The sequence below is a fragment of the Mustela erminea genome, chromosome 9, assembly GCF_009829155.1.
Source record: "Mustela erminea isolate mMusErm1 chromosome 9, mMusErm1.Pri, whole genome shotgun sequence".
Taxonomy (NCBI): Eukaryota; Metazoa; Chordata; class Mammalia; order Carnivora; family Mustelidae; genus Mustela; species Mustela erminea.
The window spans coordinates 100,261,785-100,283,524 of NC_045622.1; the positions used below are offsets into that span (position 1 = coordinate 100,261,785).

A 21,740-nucleotide genomic window follows, 5' to 3' on the forward strand; every position below is an offset into this window, starting at 1 on the left:
GAGAGCCCAATGTGGGGCTCGATCCCAGGACCCTGGGATCATGAGCTGTGCTGAAGGCAGAGGCTTTAACCCACTGAGCCACCGAGGCACCCCCATTAAATAGCTTTTTAAGCCTTTCTGGTGTCTTTTTTTAAATATATTTTGTGGACTAAACACCACTTTAAGACCAGTGCCCACCACACTGGCATACTGACATAAGATGGCATTTATTGTTTTTTTTCTTCTGTGTGTGTGTGCTGGGCATATATACATCAATGTGTAGTCAACACTGTCTGTCCTTAGCTGTATCCCTGTTGACACTTTAACTATATCCCCTTTGATAGGTGGCATTTCAGATTTGTTACATCATGATATATGAACATGTGTAAACATGGGAAAGCAGAATAAAGTTTGATTATTTTCATGTGTCATAAATATGTACATTAAAAGTTCAAAAAACTTCACACTGAAACATTAGAAATAGTAAGTAGATTTTGCAAGATTAGTGGATATAATATCAACATATTAAAGATGAATTATTTTGTTATCCACCAGCAAAAATAGGTAAAGTTGAAATTTTAAACTATCAATTATGCTAGATAAAATCTATAGAATACTTAGGGAACAGTCTAAGGAACGATTTGCATGATTTCATTGCTAGACACTGTAACAAACATTACTGAGTTACTGGAGGAGAGATAAATGTTTATATATATACCATGTCATTGGTTAGAAGATATAAATATTATGATGAGGCCAGTTCTCCATAAATTTTCCTGTAGATTTATTGCAGTAACAATCAAAATTTCAATAGCATTTTTTAGTGTTAAGCTGATATCAAAAGTTATGTGGAAATGCAAAGGATCTAGATATCCAGGGCAATTATCTCAGAAGAAGAAAGACTTCAGAGGACTTCCAATAACAGATACAATTCCTTTAATGAAGTGAGATTATTTTTAAAAATATGTCATCAGTGCACATATTTACAGAGAGATCAAGAATATAATAATAAAGTCCAAAATAGAATCACATGTGTAATTCCACGTGTTTTAAAATAATAGCCCTACCACAATGTAGAGGGCAAAATCAGGCTTCTCAATAAACTGACTGCATTCAATTAGGTTCCTATGTAGAACGTGAATCTTGGTCTTTTATCCACTACATGCAAACCATAATTGAGATGTGCTATGAATGGAAATGTGAAAGCTGAAACCAAAATTTTGGTAAAGCAAAGTAAAATAAAATAACATTTTCATGACTTGGAATCAACAAAGATTCCTTAGACAGGGTACAAGAAATATAATAAAGAAATAGTACCTTCTACAATGAAAATTTCTATTAATAAAAAAATAGAAAAGCGAAAATAGAAAGCGAAAAAATCCAGATGTGAAGTACACACACCCTTCAAAATAATCTGTAAAACAAAACAAAGTAAAAGAACAAATTGTCTTAACTTCTAGAATGAAGATGATCAACACCATCAACCTATTGGGAGGGAATGAATAAGTTGGGGGGAAGGGCAGGACACCTGAAGGAACACTTCACAAAAGAGGGTATCAAATCTGCCAAAGATGCATAAATGTGTTCAAAAAAAATTATTCATTAAATGTAAGTGAAGATTATATACTGTGATGCCATTACACATTCAGCAGGGTAGCTAAAATTCAAAATTTGGATAATAATTCAAAGTGTCGATCAGGGTGTGGGAAACTCTAATTCTTGTAACTGTTTCAGGGAGAGTACGTTACCATAAATACTTTAGAAAAATAAGAGAATAATTACTAAATTTGGTGTGTGTATACTCTATGATGCAGCAATTCCCTTCCTGTGCAATTATGTCCACTGGAGAATAAGTAATAGAATGTTTGTGGCAGATGTAGTCATCATAGGTGTTAAGTGCTTATCAAGGGTGGAATGGGTGAATACGTGATGACATCTTCAAAAAATATATTCTACACAGCAGAGCAAGAAGAAAGGCTAGAAAGAAGAGGAGGACTAGAAGAAGAGACATGCAAATGCCAACAGAAAATAAATTAACATAAATTAACATTATTACTAGTTAACACAAATTAACATAAATTAACATTATTACTAGAAAATAAATTAATATAAATTAACATTATTACTAGTTAACATTATTACTAGTTAAAAATTTATTAACATAAATTAACATTATTATCACGGGGTTCTGTTAGGAATACATGGGAAAACAAAGAGATTCCTTCTCAGAGGTGAGTGGAATAATAATAAACCTAAAATAGATTTATGATAACATTCAACACCTATTTCCAATAAACTACCTCAGTGACCAGAATAAAAGAAAACAGTAGTATAAATGATATCTATAAAAATCCTGTATACTGGGGCAGGAAAAGGACAAATAAGTTGAGGACAAAAGTTTTTAGGGCAGTGACAATATTCTGTAGGATACTATAATGATGGACACATATTATTACACTTAAAAATCTACATAAAACTTTTAATGTCTACTGAAATATTTGAAACTTTACCTCTGAAATTGTCCCCAAGACTAGGAGATCCAGTCTCCCCATTTATGTTATAGGTTTTCCCTTGAAATCAGCCCAGTATTCTTGCTTACAAGCAGGACACCTTAATGTTATTATACGTTTTGAAGCAAAATGTGTAACTTATGTTAAGTGCCCATAGTAACTCAGCTTAGTTTCATTGTTATTTGTATGAGCTGGTGTAATTTTTGGAGACTACAGTGTCTTTCACTGAATATTAAATTCATTCATCTTCTTTGCCACCCCCCTCCTGTTCTAGAAGAAGAGTTACTTTTATATTTTTCATGAGTCCTCTTTCATTCATGTATATCTGATTATATAGGACTGATAAAGTATTCCCTCCTACTATGAAAGTTTCCCTCTCACATTATTAATTTTGATGAACAGAATTCTTAAAATAGTTCATTGAATCATTTTAATTTTATACAAATATTGTTTTATGTGTTTTGTTAAAAATATTCTACTACCACAAAGATGTCCCATTATGTTTTTGCCTAAACTGTTTATTTGCATTTCACATTTAGATCTTTAAATCAAATAGAAATGATTCTAGTAAGATCTGGGTAGGTGTCCAGATTCACTTTTTCTCAAATAAATATACAAGTTATCTAAAAGCACTTATTGAAAAATAACTCTTACAAATCAATGAATAGTTGACATAATATACAGTACAATGATGACAAAAGACATGAACAAGTACTTTTCAAAGTAAATATATAAATACTTCTGAAACAAATGAAAGACTTTTTATTTCATTCAGTACAAGGATAATGCAAATTAAACCACATAGTTACCCATTCACATCATCTATAAGGCTAGAAAGAAAATGATGGAACGTACCAAATCTTAATAAGAATATTAAACAATTATAATAATTTGCACAGCTACTAAGAATGCATACTGTTATAACCACTCTGGAAACTCATTTGGTAGTACTTACTAATGTTAAAAATGCATAGCCTATGGCTCAGGTTTTTAGGATAAGAGATACACAGAAATAGAATTATATTCAAGATTAAGTCAGTGTTGCTGTAGACACAAAGGGTGTGGGAGTAGCCATTTTTAATTACCATTGTTAAGAAGCTTTTATGTTTATTGAGATATTTTTTATAATCTATAAATGATTCTCTAACCATTCTCTAAATACAGATAAAATCCATTTTTTGTTATTTCATAAGGGTCCAAGATGTGAAAAAAGAAAGTTTAATGTTCATCAAAACATCAGGTGAAGTAGAATGTTTATAATATCATTAGTTGTAAAGCCTAAAAGTTGAAAGCAGTTCTAATATTGAACAATAAAATAATGGACAACTAATTTGTGATATATTCATAAAAAAGAGTTGTATACAGACATGAAAATGAGCATTCTGCAATGACTATAACAGCATATTAACTGAAAAAAAGTCACAAAAAAATAGTATGTGTAAGATTTCTTTTATATGAAGTAACAAAAATAAGCGAAAATAATTTATGTTGTTAAAAAACAGAATAATGGTTATCTGTGTGTGTGTGTGTGTGTGTGTGTGTGTGTATAAGGGGGACAGTTGATTGTAGAAAGGAGAATGAAGGGTCTTCTGGGGTCCTGATAATGTTTTATTCTATTTTTGTTATTGTCATTACTGGATAATTTGGATTCTAATTACACAAAGTGTTACCTTTGTAAAATTTATTTATGATAAATACATTTGTCAATATGCAAATATACTCAATAATAAGTTTAAAACACCACCAATAAGGGAAAAATGGCTACACATACATATATTATTTTACCTTGTAAATTTTTAAAAGGATGCAATAAGTGTGATTCAAACATTCCTCCATTATGTTCACATCCATGAAATCCTAAAAAGCCATTGTATTAACAAGAGAAAATTACAGGTTGGGAAAAAAATGAAAATATATTTCCTATAGATACAATGTTTGGATTCCAGATCTCTCCATTAGAGTAGAAAGACTTAACCAGGAGACACTGTGCAGAAGGGTATCTAAGAGAACTTCATTTGTAGGGGGATATAAAGATGTCCTATACAATTAGCAGGTATATCACAGCTTCATTAACCTCCAAGCTTAATTAACTTGTATTCTTTCTCCTCAGGGAGAGCCTCAAAAGAGGAAAGATACACATAAAACCTTCTCACGGGGTTCTGTTAGGAATACAAGGGAAAACAAAGAGATTCCTCCTCAGAGGTGAGTGGAATGCACTTGTCTCTGTAACTAACTCAGACCAGCGACTCTCCAGGACCTCGTTAATGTCTGATACCTCCTCAGTGTTTCAGCAATCTCTTCGAAAATCTGCTTTGGTAACTGAAGTTTCTGGGTGAATACAAGGTTGTAAACATCTTTATTATAAATTTTGGTGAAACCTAGACATTTACTGTGAAGCAACAGTTTGTACTCTTCAGATCTAAAAGTGGATTTTCCAGGTTATAATGGCAATTCTATGGTTAACTTAGAGTCACCATCAAATCGTCTTTATAGTGGTTGTACCATTTCACATTACCAACAAGAATACATAGAGGTTCTAATCTCTCCACACCTTTGTCAGCATTTATAATTTTCCTTTTTATTTATTTATTTTTTTAATATCCATCCTAGGGGTGCGTGGTGGCTTGGTTGGTTAAGCATCTGCCTTCAGCTCAGGTCATGATACAAGGGTCCTGGGGTGGAGTCCAGCATCAGGCTTTCTGCTCATCGAGGAGTCTGCTTCTCCCTCTGGCTTTCCCCCTGGGGTACTGTTCTCTCTCTCTTGCTCACTCTCTCACTCAAATAAATAAAATCCTTAAAAAAAAAAAAAAAATCCTATGGGGTGTATGGTGCTGTCTCATTGTGGTTTTGAATTACATTTTTCTAATGACTAAGGGTGTTGAACCTTTCTTCATGAGCTTATTGACCATTTGTTTATCTTCTGTGAGAAATGTCTGTTCAAGTCATTAGCCTATTTTCTAATTTGCACTGTTTGTTTGTTTGTTTTTTCTGTTGAATTGGAGAATCTTTACATATTCTATATAACAGTGCTCTACCAGATAAATGATTTGCAACCTCCTCCACTGTGTGGGTCATCTTTTCATCTTTTATAGTGTTCTCTGATGCACAAAAGTCTGTTTTAAAAAAAAAAATTGATTATATCCATTTATCTATTTTTACTTGAATTGTTTGTGCTTTTGGTGTCTAAGAAAGCTGTAAAGAGCTTAGCTGAGCTGGTAGAGAGAGACTTGAGCTGCCAGGTGTTAGACAGCCAAATAAAGCAACAGACCATAAATGCAAGATCTCAGCCTTTAATCACTTACTACAATGGTCATCTCAGTCATATGTCCTGAAAGTTAGTGATTATTTGTACATTTCTTCCCAATACAGGTTTCCCAAATGGCCTGTACAGAGACGCACAATCTAACGACATGGAAAGAATTCATTCTAATGGGAATCATAGGACCCCCTGAGCTGCAGGCTCCACTGCTTGGACTCTCCCTCACATTTTACTTTGTCTCAGTGGTGGGTAACCTGAGCTTGATCATACTCACCAAGATAGCCTCCAGGTTACAAACACCCATGTACTTCCTCCTCCGACATCTGGCTCTCACTGATCTGGGTTATTCAACAGCTGTGGGACCCAAAATGCTAGCAAACTTTGCTGTAGATCAACCTACAATCTCTTATACCTGGTGTGCTACCCAACTCACCTTCTTTAGTATATTTATTACTAGTGAAATTTTCATTTTGTCAGCAATGGCCTATGATCGTTATGTGGCCATCTGTAACCCTCTGCTCTACACAGTCATCATGTCACATAGATTATGTCAGTTGCTGGTGGCAATCCCCTATCTATACAGCATCCTTCTGTCTTTGCTGACCATTATAAAAATTTTCCTTTCATCATTTGGTGGCTATAATGTCATCAGGCATTTCTACTGTGACAGTCTACCATTGATAGATTTGCTCTGCTCAGACACACATGAAATTAGACTGATAATTTTGATCTTTTCTGCTTTTAATTTGGTGTCATCTCTTCTGATAGTCCTTGTGTCCTACATGCTGATCCTTGTTGCCGTGCTCAGGATGAACTCTGCAGAGGGCAGGCACAAGGCTTTCTCCACCTGTGGATCCCATCTGACAGTGATAGTCATATTTTATGGTAGTCTGTTTTTTATGTATGTGCAGCCCAAACCCAGTCATTCATTTGATACTGATAAAATAGCCTCCTTGTTTTATACTTTGGTTATACCCATGCTGAATCCCATGATCTATAGCTTGAGGAACAAAGAGGTGAAAAATGCCCTATATAGGACCTGCAGAATGTTTGCAAATGTTTTACTTAAAATTCACTGTAGGGCACACTAACACTAAATTATGTATTAGTCAATGTATACTGTAGTTAACCTTGCTGTAGTCTTGTTCTGTTGTTTCCGTGGGGGGGGTGAGCAAGAATCAGTGTGTGATAAGCATAGAAATAAAGAAAAATATACTTTATTTTCAAAATTCAAATGAGGATAATCACCAACAGATTGCGTCTTCATTCTCATCCTTCAGATACTAACCTAATTTAGTTTAAGTTCCAGGTCAAGTACTATTCCTACAAGTTCTGGCACTACCCTATTTGTCTGTCTCTTCTACTAAACACTTATTTTTATAAAACCAGAGACTCCATATATTCTTTTTACAACCTTATCTATAACAGTCTAGCATAGTAAAAGTCACACACAAAGAAGATACCTGATAGATACTATATAAATTAATTAATCAAGGAAATAAACATATACTGTGAAATTTAATAACAAAAATCCCTCTCTTTATTGGGCTTACAGAAAATAGGCAGCATGAGAAGTGGTGTATACAGTGGGATGGATTGGATTGAGCTCTATGAAAATGGGATAGAGCCAGTAGTCAGGATGGTGGTCACCCTTTAATTAAGGTTATCAGGGAGCCTTCTGCAAAGATAGCATTGAAACAAACACTTGAGGATCTAAGTGGATAGACTCTGGCTACCTATCGGAAGCTTGTTCCATGGGGACCAAACATTGCAGCAGTTCCAATGACTAATGTGCTGAGGAACACCACAGTCAAAGGAGGTGGGAACATAAATGTGACTAAGAAATAAAAGAGATATGATGAACTTATAATATAGAATGTGATCTTGTAGGACTTATATAGGCCATTGTAAAACTTGCCTTTTATTCCAAATGATAAAAAAGGCCTTTGGAGGATTTTGAGCTCAGGAGTGGTTTGATCTATCTTTGATAAGGGGACAGCTATCACTGCTGTGCAAATAACGGATGGAAAACTCTGAGATGGGAAATTGAAGACCCTGAGGGGGTTGATCATGTTACATTTGAGAGAGAATAGAGGTTTAATCCGGGACAAGTAGAGCCCGAGGATAGAAGTGATTACATTCTTAACACATCTTTAAGGAAATCTCAATATTTCTTCACATTTATGTGGGGTATAAGAAGGATAAAAAGGGAAATTAATTATTTGAAAAGAATGGAAAGACTAGTTCCAAGACTCATCTTAAGATCTGTTGAATACTGTTTTCTACTTTCAATTAAGATGGCCCTAACTTCACATTAAGATAAGAAAAAAAAAAAAAAAAGCACCAAACCAAACAAAAATAGAGACAAGAAATATGAAACAAGTGGTCACAACATTGACATCAAGCAACAAATGCCAGTTTCCCTGACAGATAAGGAACAAATCAGGTGAATCCCATGATTGCGCCACTTTCCTGATGAGCTGAAGGAATAAAGTTGAGAGTTCAGAAGTCTATGGTAGTTGAATTTTGTAAGATAGAATACCAGCACTAGAAAAGCTGTGCAGAGAAAGAACACTGGATCTCTGCAGAGAATCCTCCTGGATTATTGGACAGATTAGTGATCAGGACATGCAAGAGGAAACCATCCAGGTGAAAGAAATAACCATCTAAGATGATGAAAGGCAACAGTATCTGAAACTCAAACAGAGGTAGAAATTGTGAGAATGTATTGTACCAGGAGTAGAAAACCTCATAGTTTGTGGGACTTTAGGTAAAGTACTCAAGAAGGTCTTCCTTCAGTAAGAGGAATAATTAGCCCTACTTCTACACTGCTCTGGTCCCACCTAAGAAATTATAAAAGCAATATCCAAAAGGATTAAACTATCTCAAAATAACTATATCCTAGAAGAAAACTGAGGGATTATTGCTAAAATAAAATTGTATCCAGTATCCATCAAGAAAAATTCACAATGTGTGAAATACATTCTATAATTATCAGGCATATAAGGAAGCAGGAAGACATGATCCATAATGAATAGAATAACCAATCAATGGAAACTGTTCAAGAATTTGCACTTGTTTGAAATATCAAACAAGGACAAAAATGGTTATTATAATTGTATATCATATTTTCAAAAAGATAACTAAAGACATGGAAGATATTTAAAAAAAGGATTTCAAATATTAGAGAGAAAAAAATACCATGTTCAAGGTAAAAGATAAAAGGGATTGTAGGTACAGTAGACTGGACATTACAGAAGCAAAGGTTAGTCAGTCTATAGATAGAGCAATAAAATATCAAAATGAGACAAAGGGAGTGAAAAGAACCAAAAACATAAAAAGAATAATAATAATCTGTGAGACAGTTTCAACTAACCAAGTATGCATATGACAGGTTTCCCAAAGAAGAATGTCATTAGAATTATTTGAAGAAAATACAGGTGAAAAGTAATCACACATGATGAAAGTTAAAAGACCTCAGATTCAAGAAGATTAACAAACCCCAGATAAAAGGAACATACAGACCTGAAGGCAACTCATCATTAAATATCTCAAAGCCAACGATAAATAAAACATTAAGCCATCAAAAAGCAAAGACACTAGACACTTTATAGAAAGAGGAACAAAGAATAACAGATTTATCGTCAGAAGCACTGCAGGTGAGAAGACAGTGGAGCAACATCATTAAAATATCGAAACAAATAATTGTCAGCTGAGAATCTTGCACCCAGAAAAGTGTAGTGATGAAAACCGGATTAGTGGTTGACAGGGGCTAAGGACAAGGGAATGAGGAAAGGGAAGAGCACTTAGGTATGGAGGAACCATAGGTGACCCGGATAGTGATGGAATAAGCCTGTATGTTAATGGTTATGCTGATTATACCCCTCTACATGTGATTAAAATTGCATATATGCATATATATGTATATATAATTCTTTGCAAACACAAAAATGAGAGGGTGACCCAAATAGGCAGAGTATTGTGCCAACATTAATTTCATAATTCCTGTGGTAGAATCTGAATTGTACAATACTGATGCAAGTTGTTACTCCTAGGAGAAACTAAGTGAGGTGCAGGAACTCTGGGCTCCTTGGCACCACATAATTCTATAAGTATTTCAAAATAGTAGAAAGCTAAATTAAACTCAAGCCTGCCTGAGACATTACAGGGTAGATGAGATGGAATGGAAATATTACATAGAGAGATACATCATATCCATACATATGTCAAAACTTATCAAATTTTATACCTCATATATGTGCAGTTTCCTATTTTCAATGATACCTATGTAAGGTGTTTTACTTCATTTCTAACCATGCCAAGAGATCAAACAAAAACCAAGGGAAAAGTCAGTAAAAGAAACATATTTTAACTATTATACAGTTAAGAGAGTGCTGGGCTGGCTCTTGGTTAAGGGACCAGCTCTTGATATTGGCTGAGATTATGGTCTCAGGGCCATGGGATCAATCCCTGTGTCAGGCTCTACACTAAGCATGGCATCTGATTGAGACTCTCTCTTCCTCTCCTCTGCCCCCTCCCCTGTTCCCTCATTCCCCCTAAATTAATTAATTGATTGATTAAATCATTTTAATAAAATATTGTCCCATTAACAGGAGAGAACATAATTCAGGCACCTGTCATAGATGCAAACACCCAAGAACCTCATCTCTATGCGGGTACAAGAGGATATCAGAACCGGTACAACCAATCTGGAATAGTTAACAAAATTAAATGAATCGTTTTCTCTTCCCAAGAGATCTTCCTGTGTTGAGGGTATTTATGTGCAGTCATATGCATACATGTAGGTGGATCTACATGAATATCAACACACGCACACACACATACACACACAGCCAGAGACAGATATGTGAAATGTATACCACGGATGATTTTGTCTGGAACACATTAACATGGCAAGTCAAGGTTTTTCACGGAACTCTGTGTTGGAACAGTATTGCTGAGAACTGAGGTTGGAGACAAGCAAATAACAAGAGTAGATCCATAAAATTTGTAATATATTATCGACTGTAATGAAGAAAGAAGTAAAAAGAATCACAACATGAAAACATCACAAATATGTAATGTGGCTTAAAGTGCAACACAATTGATAGCAAAATGACATAGTAAAGCATATGCATATAAAACATTATATTTTTCCAGAATACATTGATCTTATAAGATATATATTAAGTACAGTAGAGGAGGTGACAAGGGAGAGAAAAATAATTGGAATGGATATTAGGCATGAAGCCAAAACAAGAAATACTGAACTCTAATATAGACAAATAAAATGAAAGACAAGACCTAAACAGATGAGTAGAATTTACTGTGAAAAAAGAAGAAAGAGTAACTAATTTCACTCTCTTTAGTCCAAGAAAGAGAGAGAGAGAGAGAGAGAGAAAGACAGACAGACAAAAGTAAAGGACACAGCACAATATCTTATTACTTATATACATAGTATCTTATTACTTTCAGTTCATTTAATTCTTTACTTTTTTTAAGATTTCATTTATTTATTTAAGAGGGTGGTGGGTGGGAGGAGCAGAGGGAGAGGGACAAGCAGAACATGCACTGGGCACCAGGCCATGGAGGACTCAATCTCAAGACCCTGAGATCATGATCTGATCCAAGACCATGAGTCGGATGCTTAACTGACTGAACCACCAGGTACCCCTCATTTAATCATTTGAACAATGCAGTAAGATAGTGTTTAAAAATGACTCCCTGTGTTATCTGAGGAGTCCATCGTGTCATCCCTCTAAGGAGACCATTGTAGAACTGAAGGAGTACTGGCAAGCTTGGTGTATGAATAACACAGTTTAATGCATTTCCCTATATGTTTGTTGTTTGTTTTGGTAAAAATACTTCAGAGGAATAAAACCAAAGGGAGGAGAAAATATATCATATATATTATATGTATATATCATATATCCTATCAGATATCATATATATTATATATATGATATTTTATATATGTAAAATGTTTTACATAATGTGTTAATACATATATAATTATATAAAATATATGGTAATATAGATTTGAGAGAGAAAGGGGGAGAGATTTTGAGTAATTAACACATATGCTTGTTGGGAATGGCAAGGCAAAAATCTGTGGATTAAGCCTAGCATTGCAAGAGTTGGCACTGCAGTCTTGAGTACAAAGAGGGAAAACTAAGGTAGATTTTCTATATTTCAGTCAGGAGCATAATTTCTTTGTCTTTGGAGGACCCCAACTTTTGCTCTGTAAGATTTTCAACTGATTGGATGTGGTCCACCTACATTTCAGAAGGTACAAGGCTATACTCAAAGTCTATTAATTTGAATTTTAATCATGTGTGAAAAATATCTTTATAACAACATCTGGATAATTTTTTTAACTAAACAACTGGCCACCCTAGCCTAGCCAAGTGCACACATAAAATTATCCATCAAAACGGGGCGTGGGGGGAGAAAGAGTTAAGAATAAGATGTATGAATGTAGTACACAAACTAACAAAAAAAATCTAGGGACACCTGGGTGGCTCAGTGGGTTAAAGCCTCTGCCTTCAGCTCAAGTCTTGATCTCAGGGTCCTGGGATAGAGCCCCGCATGGGCTCTCTGCTCAAGCAGAAAGCCTGCTTCCTCCTCTCTCTCTCTCTGCCTGCCTCTCTGCCTACTTGTGATCTCTGTCAAATAAATAAATAAAAATTTAAAAAAATTCTAGTTCAGTGGTGAATGCAAATTGTTTTAGACAATTAACAAACACCCTCCTTGAATGCTATTAAGCTTTCAGCTGCTTTAGGGATATCAAGAAATTGCTTGGCATGTCTTCAGGGAGAGTCTCAGAGGGCAACAAAGAATCCATAAATTGATCTCACATCACCATATCACGAAGCACATGGGGAAGCCAAGACGGAGGTTTCATCACAGGTAAACAGAGTATTTCAGGTGATGCTGTGTTATACCAATATCCAAATAGTTTCGGTGAACTTTGCAAGGTAACACTTTTAATCCATGTCAAAGCATAGGATTTCTGATTCACTTCTGCATCCTACTATTGATACTGCTTGACAGAGCAAGAGTGCATTCCTATCTCTTCACCTCACTTGTTTAAGTATTTTCACAAGTGCTAATAGCCATTTTTGATGTGTCAGGGACATATTGCTTATGTAAATAGATGTGTCCTATAAATACTAGATCATATAAGTAATACAGGTCAAACTGAGTGACCATAAAACCTAACTAAAGATTTAGCAATTAAAAAAAAAAGAAAAAGAAAAACTGTGGCAAAATTATGAAACTGTAACTATTCAGGTGTTTGTTTGATACCTAAATCATCATTTAGTGACTATATTATTCTTTTTCTCAAAAAAAAAAATTATTCTCAAAAATATTGTGAGTTATTTAAATCAACTTATTTATAAAGGTGATTTTTTAAGTAATTCATAATAAGTAAAAAAGAAATTCTGCCTCGTACTGAGATATGAAAGCAATATTTGAAGGTCAGGAGACTTTTAAGTGCCATTTTATGGTGATGACACGAGGTACCGGGTATTCAATTTCCAGTGGAATCTGATAGAAAACATAGATAATTTTCTTAAAGAGTGTAACAAAAAAATAAATAAATAAACCACAATGATCTGATCATCGCAATAGAAAATAAACTATCAAAAAAGCAATTTTCCATTTTCCCTAGTTGTCTCAAACTAGTGAAAGTCCTTTTCTCTTTCCTCATCTCACACAAAATCAGCACTAACAATGTTACCTTTTTTTCTTTCACCAACAGTGTTACTTTTCTCTTTCCCCTGTCATCATTGCACCTCAACATTTACATCATTTCTTTTTCTGTTCATTTAAAACAGTTTTTCCTAACAGTAGTTCAGAATTTCTGACAAAAGAGCATGTGTACTGGGTTATAGGATAGTTTCTCAGAAGCTCACAATCTTATCAGCAATGTTTTATGTGAGGTAAATGTGGATTTTCTAGAAACGTGTTTATAATTTAATGTTACATAAGGCTGTATTTTTCTGTTGCTTTCTTACAGCTCACTCATAGACTTCTGACACTGCTATTTTACTTGTATTCAGGATAAAACCCTACCAGATAAAAACAAAGCAAATCAAAACAAAACCAAAAACAAAGAAAAACAACAACAAAACCACTCCCAGATGATATAACATGAAAGCTATTTACTATGCTGATTATCTATTCAGAATAGGTTTTCCAATAAACCTAGATGGAAAAACACAACTGGACAGTGCTGAATGAATTTATTCTCACGGGAATCACACACCGTCCTGACCTGCAGGCTCCATTATTTGGGCTGTTCCTCATCATCTATTTGATCTCAGTGATGGGCAACCTGGGCATGATCATCCTCACCAAGGTGGACTCCAGGCTCCAAACACCCATGTATTTCTTCCTCAAACACCTGGCTTTTACTGATCTTGGTTATTCAACAACTGTGGGCCCTAAAATGTTAGTAAGTTTTATTGTGGAAGAAAACACAATTTCTTATTATTTGTGTGCCATTCAAGGAGCTTTCTACATTATATTCATCATTAGTGAACTGTTCATTCTGTCGGCAATGTCCTATGACCGCTATGTGGCCATCTGTAACCCTCTACTCTACCCTGTCATCATGTCCCAAAGGGTGTGTTATGTGCTGGTGGCAGTCCCCTACCTTTACAGCACATTTGTGTCTCTTCTAATTACTGGCAAGATTTTTAGTTCATTATTCTGTGGTTATAATATTGTCAATCATTTCTACTGTGACAGTCTCCCCTTGTTAACTTTGCTTTGCTCAAATACACATGAAATTGAATTGATGATTTTGATTTTCTCAGTTTTGGATTTGATTTCATCTCTTTCGATAGTTCTTGTGTCTTACCTGCTGATCCTGGTAGCCATCATCAGGATGAACTCAGCTGAGGGTAGGCACAAAGCGTTTTCCACCTGTGGGTCCCACCTGACAGTGGCCACAGTGTTCTATGGAACTTTGTTATTTATGTATGTGCAACCCGAGTCCAGTCATTCTTTTGACACTGATAAAGTGGCGTCCGTATTTTATACCCTCATTATCCCCATGCTGAATCCTTTGATCTATAGCTTGAGGAACAAAGATGTAAAGTGTGCTTTACATAGGATATGGAAGAAGTTATGCAATACCTTTTCTTAAGTTTATTGTACACCATATGGTTCGTATGAAATAGACTATCCGCATTAAGCATTTCTATATGTTCCTTCAGAGGGAAATGTAAGGATAAATGAGTTCAAAATATATCTAAAGATTGACTTCCATGTACTCTAACTTTTTATTCACATTTTGAAAAAAAATATAAATATATATTTTTCCTTCCTCAGGGATGGGAAAGTAGGATGGGTAAGGAGTCTATAGACTATAACACCAAGCAAGGAATGTGGGTATGCTGTGTGGGAGTAAAGAAGGATACTTAGTACAGAAAAAGAGTTAAAATGATTCATGTTAACAACTATCAAATAAACTTTCCAGTGTCTATGTATGATATGTATGTAGTGTTTTTCTGTAAGTACTTCTTTGTTTTTAGCCTGTGTAGACTTCTGTAGGGTGTCTAAAACACACTTGACTATTATTTTAAGGATGTTCAGTGTATTACACTCGCTTGAAGTTATCAGTCATCTGAATTTACTCCTGTATCTCCATTCCCCAGGGAGTCTTTGTGCTCTGGTCTTTCCTCATGAGTGCCATTATTTTCACATAGGAGCCCTAGAGAGCCTCTCAACTACACACACTTGGCACTTCAACAATCTAAAAGATCAGCACAGCATCTAATTTTGTCTAAATATGTCCATTTTGATACAGCAATTGAATTAAATTTCATGCAATCTGCCATAGATAATTCCAAGATTTCTATTTTCCTACCAGCTTGATCTTGATTTTTAAACACTTACTTTGTCCAACGGAATTACTCTTTCTTATCTCTCTGAAAAACAAGGATAACTTTTCTGTAAAAGTCATGTTCTAGGGGTGCCTCAGTTGGTTAAGTGTCTGGCTTTGGCTCAGGTCATGATCATGAGCCCACCGTGCAAGGATCTCCCCCTGTCTGGCTCCCTGCTCAGTAGAGAATCTGAGGCTCCCACTCTGCTCCCTCTCCCTCAGCAGCTCCCCTGTTCCCCTGCCCTTTCCCTTCCCCAGACACCTGCATGCGCTCTCGTAAATAAATAAATAAATAAATATCTTTTTAAAAAAGTAATATTCTACTTGTTTTTGTATGCTTACATACAAGGTCTACTTTATCATAAATAAGGGTGTTGCCTCTTTGAAATGGTCAACTTTCTACATTTTGTTTCAAATGAGTGTGTGCTATATTTTTATTAGGTTGTATTGTTTGACCACATTGATTTGATGATCCCACTTGAAAAAAACAAAAGGAGAGGAGGCTATAATTTGGACAGTGAACATATGATATGATACATAGAAATTTATATACTTAGTGTGGATTTTGGACATACTTCCTACATAATCCTCCCCAAATCTCCTTATATTTTGTTTATTGTTATTACATTTTAAACATTCAATAGACATATTTACATCATGGAGAGACTGGACTGTTTTCTGAGTCCACTGTCATGGAATAAAATTATCTGTGAAGTCAACAAAATTCAAATAAAAATAATTCATAAGAATATATATATATATATATATATATATATATATACAGAGGACATGTGGATGTAAGGATAAATATTAAGAATATTTTTGTGGTTTATTTTTTAATTATTAAGAAGAATTATATACCTAAGTATGAGATACCATATATAGATATAAGAAAATATGCATTGCTTAGATTATATATGTTGGACAGAGTTACAGAGAAATATTAATAATACATAGATTTGAAAAAACAAACCATGAATAAAAGGATCACAATATCCCACTCTTAAAATATATATTGAAGTATCTTTGATCAACCCTTGTAAGCCAAAAAAGAGAAAAAAAGTATTAAGATTTACAAATTTTGATAATATATTTCATTCAGTTAAAATTGGTCTATTTCATTATTAAGTAAGTACATAGTTCATATCAAAAAGTATTATATTTTTCATAGAACATAATAATTTGAAATCAGGAGCTGCTACTAACATAAAAAGTTGTTAAACATTATCATCGTTAATGAATTTCAATTTATAGTGAGATAACACTATATACCAAGTATAATATCTAGTTGTTGGTGAGTAAGTGGAGGAACTAAAACTTTCATATATTGTTGGTGGAAACTTAAAATGGTATAAAGATTTAAAAACCACCCGGTTTAAGGTTCACCGTCTTAAAAGTTAAACAACCATCTAAATATTTAAGCATCCCACTGTCATGTATTTACCCAAGAGAAAAGACAGCACATTGCATTGTAGGTATGTGTACATGAATGTCCACAGAAGCCTTATCTGTAATAGTCAGACACTGAAAATAATTCAAATGTTCCTCCACTTGAAATTGAATAAATAAATTATGGACTATCCAAACAAATGAATACCACTCTGCTATAAAAAGTAATAAATTATTCATATGCACAAAAATATGGACGACTCTCAAAATTATTATGCAGAGTAAAGGACACTGGACTTACAAGAGTAAAGAATCTTGCATTAATTTACAAAAAGAAAAACAGAAAAGAAATAAAAAATCCAAGCTCATCTGTAGTTATATGGAACTGATCAAAAGAGAAGTCCCAGAGAGTGCAAGGAAATGGCCTAAAAGGCACACCCCTTGGAAAGAAAGAATTAAGAGCATCCCTAGAGCAAATGACATGTTGTCTAATACAGAGCCTCCAGGAATCCCCCTATAAATGTGAGTTCAGCAAGATGATGGGATACAAGAGCAATGCACAAATATTTTGTAGAAACCAAAATTTAACAAAACCACTTATAATTACCCCAATATAATGAAATAGTTAGAACTCAGAAAACATGTGCAGGTTCTGTATGCTGAAAAGTATGCTGATTAAAGAAATCAAAGATCTGAATAAATTGCAGGACATACTGAGCTCATAAACTAGAAGCTCAACATACTAAAGATCCCAATTCTTTCCAAACTGATTTATATATAATACAAACTGAAACAAAATCCCAGCAAGATGTTTTATAGCTACAGATGACTTTATGCTAAAATGATTATAAAAGACCAGGGACTTAGCGTAGCTAACATACATGTAAAAATGTAGAGTATCATGGAGGGAAATGCTCTATCCTATGTTAAGATTTGTCATGTAGCAGTAATAATCAAAACTGGGTGGCACTGGTGGAAAGAAGGACATATAAAGCAAAGGAACAGAATAAAGAACCTAGAGATAGATTTTTACACAAAGTACAACTAATTTTTCATGAAGGTACAAAGCTAATTCAGTAGAAGAAATAACTTTTTAAAAAATCATTCTGGAATCTTTGCATGTCCTCAGACAAAAACAAGTAGCGTTGACCTAAATCTTATACAAAACACACTCCAAAACAGGTAATAACTTTAATGCAAAACTATGAACTGCTTAGACAAAAGTACAGGGATAAATCTCTAAAGGACCTGGGGACTGGCCAAGAGTTTGTAGACAACACATCAAAAGCACAATGTACACAATTACATATGATAAATTATACTTCATCAAAGTTAAAACAAACATTCTTGGAAATGATTCCTAAGGAATCAAAATGCATATTCACACAATCATCTTAAGAGAATGTTTATAAAATCCTTTTTCATAATAGTTGAAAACTAGAAGGAACCCAAATGTCTTTCAATGACTAAATGGTTTAACACATAGTACCTTCAATACCATTGAATACTATTCAGCAACCTTAAAGAACAAATGATATATACACACACCACAGGGATGGACCTCAAAAGAATGAAGGTAATTAAAAAAAGACTATCCCAAAAGATTACGACTTGTGTATTAGTCATAAAACATTGCTCAAGTGACAAACTTTGAGCAACTGCCAATGGTTGGGAACAGTTGCCCAAGAGGTAGGGAGATGGTGTGGCTTTAAAAGGATAACAAAAGGGACCTTTGTGGAGATGGAAAAGCTCTGCAATTTGACTACAGTGGTTGTTACAATGTAAACCTGTGATAAAGTGCAGAGCAGGGAATGTACACAAATACATGATAGAATAACCCCAAACTGGTGAAACTGGTGAAATCTGAACAAAGTATGTGTGTTATAGCATTGTCAGTTTCCTGGTTGTGTACTCATACTCACACTCATACTCATACTCATACTCCAAGTGGTGCAAGATTTTATTATTGGGTAAGATTACTTTATACTGTTTATAGTCTATTACTTTATAATTATTTGAATATAAAAATATTTTGGAAATGACAGATTAAAGTTGTCTCGGTCAGGTAAGAGGCAGGAAAGGTAGAATGAAGTTAACATATATGAACACTAAGAAACATTTGGAGTGATGGATATGTTTATTATCTTGACAGCTTTTACAGCTGCATAAGTATACACATATGTCAAAACATCACATCTGAGGTACCTGGGTGGCTCAGTAGGTTAAAACTCTGCCTTTGGCTCAGGTCATGATCTCAGGGTCCTGTGATCAAGCCCCATATCGGGCTCTCTGTCAGCAGGGAGCCTGCTTCCCCTTTACCCCCTCTCTCTCCCTACCTCTCTCCTACTTGTGATCCCTCTGTCAAACAAATAAATAAAAATCCTAAAAAAAAATTTTAAAATCACATTTTTGTGCCATACATATCTCAATATCTAAAAACAAAGGAAAAGTGACAATAAAAAAGACCAGTAAGACTTAAATGAGATGTCTGTTAGGTAACTTGGAAAGAAAAGGGAAGCAGTATAATAAATTGTATGGAAGATACTTATAACATTATAAATGCACAATTAACAAGAAGGGTGCAATTTATGCACCCAACTTGAAGGGGAAGATTCAGGATAAGTCTTGTTTTTGTTTATTTATTTATTCGTTTGTTTGTTTATTTATTTAACTCCATGCCCAGCGTGAGGCCCAATACAGGGCTTGAACTCACGACCCTGAGATCAAGACCTGAGCTGAGATCCAAAGTTGGACGCTTAACTGACTAAACTACCCAGACACACCTCTTGAACTTATTAATACAAGATGGTATTGGGATAATACATCTGAAATATTTTGGAAAACTATGAATATATCTTCCTCTCTCTATAAGAATGAATATACACAATTTTTATTTACTTATTTATTTTTACATAAAAATTTTAAGGGAACAAACTAAAGGGTGTTCATTGAGGCAGTACACTGTAAAACAGGTGATAGGTGAGATTTGGAAACAAACTATGGATAAAAAGTTAAGTGAAATTCATTAGATACATATCATGGATTATAATACATAAAGAAGCAAAAAGTATCTTCTCATCTATACACAGCAAGTAATTAAAGTGACTTAAATGAAGCAATGAAATTTATAGAAAAAGAACACATGCACATGGTTACACATATAGGGAACATATTATACTTTTTGGACAGACAAATTGATAATCTAGGCATATACCAAGTACCACAGAGCATGTTTCATGACGGAAAAGAAAAACTGGAGTGGGGTTGGACAGAAGGAAATAAATTTCACATCGCTGCAATGTGAAACTAAGGAGAAAAGGTAAAATCAAAGCAGCAGTAGTCAGTGATGACAACTCACTCTGCAGTGAGAAGGATGCCTAGCTAGTTTCCGTTTGGAGAGGGGGAAGAAAATTGCAAACAAAAATGAAAATCGAGGAAACAGCACATCATATTTGCATAATGTATAATTTTTGTTCCATTTACAATTTTAAAATAATGATATGGAACAGAATTGATCATTTCTTCACTCTGTCACCCATTTGAGGAGACCAGTATGGAAATGGGGACTCTCAATGAGCCTGGTCTAAATATAGGATGTTTGAATTCAGAGTCCTGTGAGGTGCAAAGGAAAAGTTAAGTTACAGTGAGAAATAGGAGAGAAATAAATAATAAATAAATACTTAAACAGTTGATAGATGGATAGATAAATAGGTGATAGATGACAGGTAAGTAGATTGATAGATAATTTATGCACTGGTGAGTACAAATTGCCCCTGCTTAGGAATGGACAACCTCCAGGCAATTTTTTAATGCTCTCATATGCTTTAACAATAATAAACAAATTGCTCTCATCTCCTGAGGGAGAGTCTTAAAAGGTGAAGAAAATCCATAAATTGATCTCTGTATGCCATGTTAAGAAACACATATGGGAGTCAGGACAGCGACTTCATTGCAGGTAAAAACGACAGACTATTTGAGTGGCACCTGATGTTACCAAGTACCACAATGTTTCAGTGATGCTGATAAAGTTCCACTTGTACTCCATGGCAAAGCTCTAGCAAAATGTGACCATTTCTGCTTTAGTTTGCTTTCCTTTCCAGTAGCCATATTGCCTAAGAGGGTGTCAAACCTACTTCCTTTTTCCTTCATTTCATTTTTTGAATGTTTTCACATGGGATGAGAGGCTAAATACTTCTGTGCATCTCTGAAACTCCATTTTCATACTGTTATAAAATAATTATGTTTAATATGAATAGTTTTATCTCAAATGGAAGCCAAAACTGAGACCAAAGTTTGCACAGCTGAAGAAAGTGAATTTTTTTTAAATTGTCAAAATTTAAAAATGACAGGTATTTTCTAGGCACTTAAGTATCAAGTTCTGTGGTAATGGAAAAATATTCACAATTTTCCTTGTTTTCCAGTGGGATCTAAGAGAAAGCAGGCATAATTATCTCAGAGAATATATATTTAGAAAATAAATATCAAATATTCAACAGCCTTAGTAAACTACGGAAAAGCAATGTGATTCTTTTCATAGTACTCCAAACCTGGTAAGAGGAAATGCTTTTATCTTCACCTCTTGGAAAAATTGGTACTTAAAAATACTATTTAGTGGCACAGGGTGGCTCAGTCTAAGATTCTGACTCTGATTTTAGCTCAGGTCATTATTTTAGGGTTGTGAGATCAATCCCCACATGGGGCTCCACTC

At 34.5% G+C, this 21,740-nt stretch overlaps 2 protein-coding genes across 2 annotated transcripts; both read left to right on the forward strand.

Moving 5' to 3' along the window:
- The first annotated feature begins 4,753 nt into the window (after positions 1-4,753).
- On the forward strand, positions 4,754-10,483 carry LOC116599933 (olfactory receptor 8K3-like). Its single transcript, XM_032359868.1, has 4 exons — positions 4,754-4,804; positions 5,859-6,764; positions 8,519-8,546; positions 10,362-10,483. The coding sequence occupies exons 1-4, from the start codon at positions 4,754-4,756 to the stop codon at positions 10,481-10,483; spliced, it is 1,107 nt and encodes a 368-aa protein (XP_032215759.1).
- Positions 10,484-13,963: 3,480 nt separating this feature from the next.
- On the forward strand, positions 13,964-14,905 carry LOC116599564 (olfactory receptor 8K3-like). Its single transcript, XM_032359455.1, has one exon. The coding sequence runs from the start codon at positions 13,964-13,966 to the stop codon at positions 14,903-14,905; it is 942 nt and encodes a 313-aa protein (XP_032215346.1).
- The last annotated feature ends 6,835 nt before the right edge of the window (positions 14,906-21,740 follow it).